Raw genomic sequence first — 11,483 nt, forward strand, 5'->3', positions numbered from 1 at the left:
AGAGAGAAAGAGGGAGAGAAAGAGAATATATTTGGCTAGTTTTTCTATTTGATTTAGTTACAGAGTTGGTAAGGGCTGCTAACACAAAGACAGTACCTCTCTGAAAGTTTGATTCCACTATCTGCTCCATGAGAGAAAGATAACTAATCTCCTTCCATGCAAATTATACCCTGGGACAACTAACTGGAGGTTCAGCTATGAGTCAGCTCAGATTTATCTGCAACAACACCAACTTCTTTTTAAATCCATTATTTAGGACCTGAGGTAGGGGAGGGGGCAAAGAGGTACTCAGGGGGCATAGTTCATAGTGAGTTTCACTATTAATCAACATTTCTGCTTCTCTAGTAGTTTGGAGCCACCAGTTGCCGCAGAGAAGAGGCAGTCTTCTCCCATCTATGGATGTAATTTCTGCATTCCAAAGGCACCTGAAGTATAAAAATATGTCAGCTCTAAAATGAGCTATTCCATAAACTCACTCCTTGCTGTCGAGTCAGAGCTGAGTCACACCCTTCAGCAGTCTTCAGAGGCTGTAAATCATACAGGTGGAGATGGCTCATTTTTCTCCTGTGGAGAACCTGCTGAAATTTGAGCTCCATGTCTTTGGGTTGCTAGTGCAACTCCTTACCCACTATGCCACAGAGCACCCTATCACATACACTAGTTATTTTCTATCTTTCACTGTTCCTATGACTATAATGGTGGTGAGCAGACAAGATCAAGACCAAGTACCCCAGTCAAAACTCAGGGACAGACCTGATGTTGCAGATGAGCAATTGTAGGCCTTAACTTGAAAGACTAACTGAGAAACTAAAGATGCAGGTCTAGATGGGTGAGATGTATCAGGTAGGAAGGTAAATGTGAATGTGGTGGATCGCTGTTGTTGTTGTTATGTTCTGTTGAGTTTATTGCAACTCATAGCGACCAGCGTACAGCAGCCCTAAACTCTGCTCTGACTTGTGCCAATCACACTATCTCCAACACACCCATCCTGATTACCCCAGTCAGTGAATCAATCCACCTCATAGAGGGCCTTCCTCTCCTTCACTGTCCCTCCACCTTCCCAAACATGATGTCCCTCTCCAAGGACCGGTCCTCCCTTACAACATGTCCAAAGTATGTCAGATGAAGCCTCAGAATCCTTGCCTCCAAGGAGCCACCTGGTTTAACCCTCTCCAGGATAAACCTGTTTGTTTTCTTAGCAGTCCATGATACATTCAATACTCATCTCCAGCACCACAGCTCAAAGGCATCAATTCTCCTTCTAGCCTCCCTAATGATTTTCCAACTCTCTGACACAAAACAAGTGATTGCAAAGACCATGACCTGTATTAGATGCACCTTAGTCTCCAGAGACATCATTGCTCTTCAGTGCTTTGGAGAGGTCCCTAACAGCAGACTTCTCCATCACAAAACGTCTTTTAATTTCCTGGCTGCTGTTGCCAAGAGTGTTGACTGTGGAGCCAAGCAAACTAAAGCTGTGAACACTCTCAATCTCTTCACCATCCATCCTGATGCTGCCAATTGGTCTAGTGGTGAGAGTCTTTTGTCTTCCTTACATTGAGCCTCAATGCATATTGAAGGCTACAGTCCTTGACCCTCTGCAGCAAGCACTTCAGGTCCTCCTCAGTTTCAGCAAGCAGGGGTGTGCCATCTGCATAATGCAGATTGTTGATAGGTCTTTCACTAATCCTGACCCCACATTTCTCCTCATAGAACCCAGCCTCCTGGATAATCTGTTCTGCATACAGGTGATGGGTAGTAGGAGTAATATTTTCTTTTTTTAAAAAGAACTATAGAAATTTTTATTTTAAGAAATTTATATTCTTGCTAAGTGCCATCAAGTTGATTCCAACACATAGTGACTCATACACAATAGAATAAAAGATTTCCAGACCTGTGCCATCCTCACAACTGTTGTTATATTAGAACCCATTGTGACAACCACTGTGCCAATCATCTTGTTGAGGGTTTTCCTTAACACTAGGCCAACAGGCAAAATTATGATGGTTGGCCAAAGGATTGAAACTGTCAAAAAATTTCATCCCACTTGGATCCATAGTTAACACCCTTGGTACCAGTAGTCAAGAGATCAGAAGAAATGTTGCTTTGTGTAAATCTGCTGTCAAGAACCTCTCTAAAATTCTGATGAACAATGATGTCAGTTTGAAGACTAAGGTGCGTCTGAATCTGGCCATAGTCTTTTCAGTTGCTTGCTATGCCTCTGAGAACTGGACAGTGAATATGGAGGATAGAAGAACTGATGGCTCTGGTGTTGGAGAAGGGTCCTAAATATCCCATGTACTGCCAAAAGTACAAACAGATACGTTTTGGGAAAAGGGCAGCCAAAGTGCTTATAGGAGGCAAGGATGGTTAAACTACATCTCTCAATCTTTGGACACCCTGTTAGGAGAGGCTATTCCTTGGAAGAGGATGTCACATTTAGAAAGGTGCAGGTTCAGAAAAAGAAAGACCTCCAATGAGATTGATTGACAAAGTGACTGCAACAATGGGCCCAAGTGTATCAGACACGGCGAGGATGACAAAGGGTAGGACAGGGTTCAGCTTTGTTGTTCATAGGGTCACTACAAGTTGTACTTGACCTGACAATAGCTAACAATAACAACAACAACAACATGGTGCCTTTGGACCTCTGCCTGCTTAGTGGTAAAGAGTTTCACTGCCAACCCAAAGGCATGCAATTTGAATTTACCAGCTATCCTGCTGGAGTTGTTATTTTGGTTGTTGTATCCTGTCAAGTCAGGACTGACCGAAAGCTGACCCTCTGGCGAGTTTTCAGAGGCAGTTAATCGCATGAGTAGAGGCCACCCATCCTTCTCCCTCAGAGCAGCTGGTTGATTTGAACTGAGTACATTTGGGTTGCAGTGCAGCTTCTTGCCATTGGGCAATCTCTTCCCAAGTGGCTGCCTCTGAACATCCACTGGAAGGACAGCTAGGATTCTGTTCTGACTCGATGATACATAACAGCACCGTGCCTTCAGAACTGAGATGTTTCCAGGGTTTCTGGAGCTCTGTAAACACCCTTGGGGTAAGCATGTCAGTAAAGGTCATAAGTTTCAAATAAGTCCCTTCCCTTGTCCCCTGTATTTTTAATCCTTTCTTGTTTGAAAGCTGCAATCAACTAATTAGTTTTGTTCGGATGATCTACCTAGTAAACACTTGGAGTGATAAAGCCTGTTACTACACAGCGTTCTGGACAAGACTTACTAACGATTGAATTCTAATACTTCTTGGCTCACCTTCACTGTAGGATACAGGACAAGCAGTACATGCGACTGCAGTTAGAGAGAATCCCAAATCCCTTTCAGGAAGCAGACTTTCTTAAGGATCACCTTCTTACTGAAGCTGCAGACTTTATATTAACTTGCCTGGATGTCAACGGACTTTTCCATTTCATGTTCAAATGCTGACATGCAGATATTTTCATGTGCTTTTCTTTGCTCACAAAGCGGTATTGAACTTGTAGCCTGCGATTCTCACACACTTCCTTACACAAGTGTATCCTGAGTAACATCCCCTGAAGCAGCATGTCAACAAGGTCACTCTTGATTGTTCCCAGCTTGGAGTGCAGCTTCATCTCCAGGCTATTTTAGGGTTGCTGAAGCCCCTTGGGCTACTCAGCATACAAGACCAAGCCTTGTCCTCAGTCAGATCACAGAGATTTCTGCATCAATGTTCTCTTTGCACGTTTCTCTGGTTTCTATAAACTAGTTTTCATAACAGATGCAGAGAGGTGGGAAGGAGAGTGAGAATGGTTGAAGCCTGGGGAGGCTTTGTGCGATAATTTCTCTAGGCACTCAGAACAAGCAAACAAGGCTGTTGCCATCAGGTAGATTCTGATTCAAGATGACTCTGTCAGAGTAGAACTACGCTACATAGCATTTTCAAGAACTAGTTTTTCCAATGTAAGTCCTTAGACCTCTCTTTGGAGTTGCCTCTAGGTGGATTTGAACTGCCAACCATTCTGTGAGTATCTGAATGCTTAATGGTCTGTCCACAAAGGAACTTTTATAAACACTAAATAAATTAAACAGTCTTCTGTTTGGATAATGTGTCTAGAAAAGAATGATTTACCAGTCATAGACATTGTAAGTCCTAGCTTCTATTGCAAAATTTAAAAAAAAAAAACCCATTATGTACTTATATGTTGTTGTTTGTCATCAAACTGGAGCTGTCCCATAGCTGATGCTCCAGCTGGTTTTCAGGGGTAGGAAAAATCACACAGGGGGAGAGTGCCAGTTTTTTCTCTGGTGACCAGTTGGTAGATTCAAACTGCATACCTTTACACTGAATGCACAATTTTTTACCACTAAGCCACTAGATTCTCCGGGTGTCTATGAACTGTACTTGTCTCCAAGGCACCTAACAACAAACAGCAAGCCACCAGAGCTCCTTTGTGTCAGACTAGGTGATGGTGAACACAGAAGAAAAAAAAGTACAACAATCTTTACTGCATGAATTTTCTGCTTAATGTATGATGCATGTGAGAATAAGTGTAAAAGAAACAAATGGTATAGGACTTTCCTTGCTATATTAATAGCATTTTACATTTCCTGATTGACTAATACATCGATGGGCTCCTCTCTAGTGCTCTGTGACCTGCGGCTCTGGAATTCAGCAGCGGGAGGTGTACTGTAGACTGCGAGGCATTGGTCGGGTGCCTAAAGAAATGTGTGGTCTGTCCACTCGGCCGTCTTCTCACAGGCAGTGTTGGCAACAGGACTGTGCACAGTACCGGTGGACTGCAGGAACCTGGAAGGAGGTAAGTCTGCATGAGTACATTTCCAAAGACACTGACGCCATCTAAGAGTGTGCTATTAATATTGTGACTCCATATCTAGTGTTTGGCATCATGCAAGAGGAAAGGGATGTATCGGCAAGTGAAGTGTATTGATGCACACAACATGACAGTGAATCAAAGTTTCTGTGACCCTTCAACCAGAATTCCTTCATTCAAGAAGTGCAGTAAACCTCCCTGCACATACATTGTGGTGACAGGAGATTCAACCCAGGTAAAGCAAAAAGGGGGAGTTGAGAATGTTTGCTCTTGAAACAAGACAAAACAATTCTTATTGCATATGTAACAGGGTTAAAAATTTTAATAAAAAGGTATCTGATGGAATGCATATCAATTTAAGTAGTAAAACCACTAACTGCTGAATGGTACAAATAGAATAATAGTAAAGCATATGTTAACAAGTTCTACTGCAGTCATAAGAGGTCAACTGGTGTCAATTATGATAGCAACCCTCAGAAGCAAACTGATGGGAAAAGTGGCCTACTTTTAAAATACAGCTTTGAGGTATGTTGTTGTTATGTATCATCTAGCTGCAATCAACTCACAGTTGACCCTCTTAGCAGGCTTTCAGAAACAGTAAGTCTCTCAGAATGAGATTGTCCATCTTCTTCCCTAGGGGCAGCTGGTGGCAGCACAACTCCTTACCACTAAGCCATCAGAACATTCTGCTTTGTAATATAATTGATGTAAAATAAACTTTACATGTGTAAAGTGTACAGCTTGATAAACTTAAAATATTTGCATGAAACCATTATCATAATCAAAACAAAGAATATCTTCAACACTGTGTTCTTCAACAATCCCTTTCCCCACTTTTCCCCATCCTCCTGAGGAAATTTGACCTTCTTTATGTCGCTGTGGATTAGTTTGATAGAGTTTTGCATAAATAGAATCATGCAAAATGTACTCTGCTATTTTAGGTTCAGCAAAGTTTTCTGAAATTCAGTCATGTTGTGGTGTGTATCAATAGCCTAGTCCTTTCTATTGCTTAATGGTATTCTGCAATATTCTGATTATCTTAAAAAATGATAATAATTTTGTGATATACAATCTTCCAGAAATCCCAATCCAGCCTGTTATTCATCTCAGACATTGCAATCTTTTTTCTTTATAGATTTAATCTTAGTCTTTTTGTATACTTTAAGAATATACTTAATTTTTTAATGAAATAGAAAATGGCCATAAATAACTAATAGTAATTTCTTCTGCTAATTCTAACACCTGTGTAAATTGAGATTTTTTTTGGTAACATTATGCTTTTTTAGCACACCTATAAATTTGTGCAACTATCATAACTATCTAAGTTATAAGTATTTCATTGTCTTCCCAAAATCCCCTACACATTCATTAATTCTTGATGAGCATTGTTGAATCAGAACCAACCCATAGCTGACTCTTCAAGCAGGTTTTTAGAGACTGTAAGTCACATGGGAGGAGACGGCCTTCTTCTCCAACAGAGCAGCTGATGGATCTGAACCACCAGCCTTTGTGATTACAGTACAGATCCTTATCACTAAGCTACCAGACATTGCCTATACTCCCATGCACTTACTATTTGCACTTCTTTAATATTGCCATTCTGTTGTTGTTGTTATGTGCCGTTGAGTTGCTTGTGACTCATAGCCACCCTATGTACAACAGCCCTAAACTCTGCTCTGTCCTGTGCCAATTGTGCTGCCTCTGACACAACCATCCCGATTATCCCAGTCACTGAATCAATCCACCTCATAGAGGGCCTTCCCCTCCTGCCCCATCCCTCCACCCTCCCAACCATGATGTCCTTCTCCAAGGACTAGTCCCTTCTTACAACATGTCCAAAGTATGAGCCCCAAAATCTTTGCCTCCAAGGAGCCGCCTGGTTTAACTCTCTCCAGGATGAAGCTATTTGTTTTCTTAGCAGTCCAAGTAGATTCTAGTAGATGTAGATGTAGATGTAACCATTTTAGTAGATGTAAAATTGTATCTTGTTATGGTTCCTGCTTGCATTTCTGGAATGACTACTGATATTGAGCATATCTCTTCTTTTTGGAAAAATATTATTTGCCCACACTTTATTGAATCATTTAGTTTTGAATGGTTGGGCTTTAAGTGTTTTTTATATGTATTCTGCTTTTTATATTTAATCTTAGCCAAAGGGCCAAGAAGTTATTTATTAGATACATGTACATATTTTTCTCTCATTCTGTGTACTACATTGTCACTTTGTTGAGAGTTTCAATGATACATAAGGTTTTCATCACATTCTTAGAAATACTGATCAATGTAATCTATTTGCTTTCTGGTGCTTTTCACTTTAGTATCATGTCAAAGAAACCATTAAATAGTCTAAGGTCATAAAGATTGACACATCATGTTTTTTTCCCAAGAGAATCCCATAAAGGTTTCCCACTACTGTAGAGTTAATTCTGACTCATAGTGACCAAATAGGACAGAAAAGAACTTCCCCACAGTTTCCAGGTCTGTAAATGGTAATGGAGGCAGAAAGCATCTTACTTCTAGGAAGCAGCTAGTTGAGTGGATTCACTGACATTTTGTTTAGTAACTCATGGCTTAATCATTTAATCCACTGGCGCCCCTCCCGCAAAGATTTCAAACAAAACAAAGCAGATCTTGATTCTGTCAAGTAGATACTGACTCATGGTGACACAGGAAGCCCCACACAATTCTCCTTTGGTCCTCTGGTCACTAAGAATCAGAATCCACCCAAAAACACACAGTAACAATATGACACATTGTGTTTTGTTCATTATGCGATTCATATCGTGCTTTGTACTGATTAACTGTCATACACTGAAGCAACCTTGCAGTCTTAGAATAAATATCTCTTAGTCTTACTTGTTACTGAATTGGATTTGTTAATATTTTTGCTAGGGAGTCTATTTCCATCTATATATAGTACAGGGATATAGATCTATGAGTACGGTGATGTTTTTGCCTGGCTTTGGTGTCAGAAAGATAGTAACCTTACAAAAAAAATAAGAAAGTATCTCTTTCACTTCAATGCTATATGCGTTTCAGAAAGCGTGGAAATGTGGGAAACTCCACAATGAAGAGTTTGAGTTCTTGACTCAGTTTTGATAGTCGCTGTCTTTGTAGAAATTTTTCCATATCACAGAGGTTGTGTAGATTGTTGCAATTATATGAGAGCCTACAATTAGAGGCACTTGGTCTGTGTGTAAATGGAGAAGTCTGAAAGTGAAGGTAAGTCTGGAATCCATGTTGGATTTTTAAAAGATACTTTTCCCAATGACAACTCCTTTAACTTGGGTACTGACTTGGACCATACGTCTCAAGGACAACAACCCTTTTCTTGAAAGCCTGGACTATACAGGCTATGTAATTTATTTTCAAAACGTCTTTATCATTATAGATAAACGGGTACAAGGTGCCTTCATTTGTGCCTAAGGTGTCTTAAACACAAAGTATTATCTAAATCTTTATAACCAATCTCCCAATACAGACATGACTTAGGAAGAATCAGTTACTAGAAATCTGGTCCAGGTTTGTTGCCACCCTGTAATAAATGGAATGGCATGTATCTTTGACAAGTCCCATAATCTCATGTATGTTTTATGGATCTATTGTTTCCACATTATCAAGGATTTTCTTTTACTTGGAAACACAATCAATTCTTCAAGAAATCAAACTTGAGCTGGGAAAATATGCTACAAAGGACCTCTTTAAAGACTGAAAGGGGAAAGATTGAGTTTAAGGTCTACTGTGTCCCTGATTCCAGTCAGGGTATTTTCAATTGCTTCATATTCATGTGGAACCTGCATGAATAAAGAAGACTACAGAAGATTTGTGGTCTTGGTAATGAATATAGAATATATATTGGACCACGACAAGAACAAATCTGTCTTGGACTAAGTGCAGCTGAGGTGCTTTTTGGAAGCCAGGATGGTGAGACTTTATCTCACATACTTTGGGTATATTATCATGAAGAGCCCATCTTTGGAGAAAGACAGCATGTTTGGTAGAAGAACAATGAAAAAGAAGAAGACATTTTAGGAGATTAATTGGTGCACTGGTTTCAACAACGATTTTAATTAAGGAGAGTAGAGATTGTAAGGATAGTATACAGGATTGGACAGTGTATTGAGCTATTATGCACAGGATTGATATGAGTTGGATCCAACTCAATGGCATCTAACAATTATAATCTGATATTTGCACTGATTTTTTTTCTTCTGAAATTAGTTTTAATTGGTTCATTTTTCTCACCAAGATGTTGTTATTATGTAATGTGGGGTTGGAACCAACTTAGGGCTGATCCTCTGGCAAGTTTTCAGAGGCTGTAAATCACATAGGAGGAGATTGTTCATCCTTCTCCCATAGAGCAGCTGAGGGATTAGAACTGTGGCCTTCGGGTTAGCAGCCCAGTTCCTTATCACTAGGCCACCAGAGCTCCTTTCTCTTCATTATAAATAGTATTTTTTTCTATTTCTTTAGATACCTGGTAATTTTTATTGCATGTCAACCAATATGAATTTTATCTATTTGATTTTTGGGGTTTTAAAAAAATTTCATATATACATTTTGAGCTTTTTAGGGAATATAATTACACTATTAGAAATCAGTTTATTTATTTCTTGTTTTATTTTTAAGATCTGTTGACCAAGACCATTTTATTGTTTAATCTAGAGTTAATTTTCTATCTGAAAACTCTTATTGCTATGTAAGGTTTGTAAGGTTTTCTTTTCTAGATAGAAAATATGAGTGCGACACTTGGTCCTATATGCAACTTTGCTTGCTGAAAGTGAAGAGGATATGAAACACTTGCTGCAGAAGATGAGGGACTACAGCCCTCAGTATGGATTCCATCTAAACATCAAGAAGACAAAGATTCTCACAGTAATTCCAGTAGTCAACATTATGATAGACGGAAAAAAGATTTAAACTGATAAATGAGGAAATCATTGGCTTGGCTCAACAATCAACACCCTTAGTATCAGCAGTTGGGAAATCAGGAAACATATTGCACTGGGCAAGTCTACTGTCAGGGATCTCTCCAAAATATCTTGCTAATGATTCAGGCTATAGTCTTTTCAAAGATCTGCTACGCATCAGAGGTCTGAGCAATGAATATGGATTGTAGAAGAGGAATTGATGACTTTGAGTTGAGGTGCTGGAGAAGAGAAATGAATATTCCATGGAATGCCAGAAGAACACACAGATTTGTCCTGGAAATGGTGTGCCAAAGTGCTCCTCGGAGGCAAGGATGACAAAGCTTTCTCTTTTATACTTTCAGCATATTATTAGGCAAGGCTTTTCCTTGGGAAGAGATATCATGCTTGAAAAGATAGTGAGCAAAGGAGAGGAAGACTCCCAACCAGACTGATTGACATTATGACTTCAGCAATGGGCTCTAGGGCCTCAGAGACGATGAGAGGACAAAGAATAGGGCAAGTTTTAGTTTGACTGTTCATAGGGTCACTATGAGTCATACTTGACTTTATAGTAGCTAACAACAACAGCAACAGCAACACACTTGGTCCTGGATAATCTTTGACATGATAACTTCTAAATCTTTCTATTGCTTCTGTCCCTAATCTTGGATGATAGCCCTACATGCATATCCTGGCCGAGATTATCCTGATGATTAAAAAGACACAAGAGATTCTTGGAAATTCTCTGTACTCTGTCCTGAAAATTTTAAGTTATTTGATCTTCTGAGATTATTGACTTAGTCTGAATAGCTTGATGTTTATGCTAGGCTTCCCTGAATTCCATGTGTGTGTGTGTGTGTGTGTGTGTGTGTGTGTGTGTGTGCGCGCGAGCGCGCCAAGACGTGGAATCTTTCCGTTAAGGCAGTAAACTGGAGCAGCTGTGATTTAACTTTGTTTGCTTCCAGTCTCTTAGGAATTATTATTCTTCTTTATCAGATATCCAGTGTTTCAAAAGCCAGTATTTCACTCTTTTGTCCAGTTATTTTGATTCTTCCAGGTGGGAAGACAACATATGTTCTGTTAACTCTGTTTTTAATGAAAGCTGCATATTTGCTTCCTCCTTTTAATTTTTTAAAAGACTGGCATTTAATTTTATATGTAAATTACAGTGTTACTCAGCTCAGGTTAAATGCCACATTATTTGTGACTGTTGTTGCTACTGTGCCGTGATATCAGAACCAACTCATAACTGACTAGCTGACTTTCCAGTGGATTTTTAGAAGCTATATAAATCACACAAAAGTAGAACTCCCATCTTTTTCTTGCAAAAAAGCTAGAGGATCAAAACCATCTGTCTCTGGGAAAATGGAATAGAATAAAATAGGACAAGATAGGAGAGGATAGGATGGAATAGAATCTAAATAGCATACCCTCTAGTAGGATTTCCTAGGCTGTAAATTTCCTTGGAGGAGAACACACACTTTTCTTGCAGAGAGCGCCCGGTGGCTTTGAACTGCCAGTGAAACTCCCTACAGATAACACTACTATACATGTTTGCTAAATGACAGATATGGTAATGGCAGACATTGTTGTTGTTGTTAAGTGCCATTGAGTCATAGATGATTCATAGAGACCCTATGAATGAAAGACCTGAACACTTGTATAACTTTCGTCCTTTCTCCAGGTTTATGGGGTTTCTGGAGGCAAGCTATTTCAGAAGTGGATGCCACTCCTGCTTCCAAGCTTGTTTTAATTGGGGAGCTCCACCAATTGAAGTA

At 39.7% G+C, this 11,483-nt stretch overlaps 1 protein-coding gene across 1 annotated transcript in view; it reads left to right on the forward strand.

Moving 5' to 3' along the window:
* The window catches only part of LOC102857539 (A disintegrin and metalloproteinase with thrombospondin motifs 20-like), a 280,569-nt gene that overhangs the window by 222,343 nt on the left and 46,743 nt on the right, over window positions 1-11,483 (forward strand). The window contains exons 29-30 of the mRNA XM_006888233.1: window positions 4,607-4,780; window positions 4,860-5,030. Coding sequence (XP_006888295.1) covers window positions 4,607-4,780; window positions 4,860-5,030 — 345 coding nt within the window. The remainder of the gene's footprint in view (window positions 1-4,606; window positions 4,781-4,859; window positions 5,031-11,483) is intronic.

Source organism: Elephantulus edwardii, unplaced genomic scaffold (genome assembly GCF_000299155.1).
Source record: "Elephantulus edwardii isolate Elephantulus edwardi_28Jun2011 unplaced genomic scaffold, EleEdw1.0 scaffold00065, whole genome shotgun sequence".
NCBI classification, from domain to species: domain Eukaryota; kingdom Metazoa; phylum Chordata; class Mammalia; order Macroscelidea; family Macroscelididae; genus Elephantulus; species Elephantulus edwardii.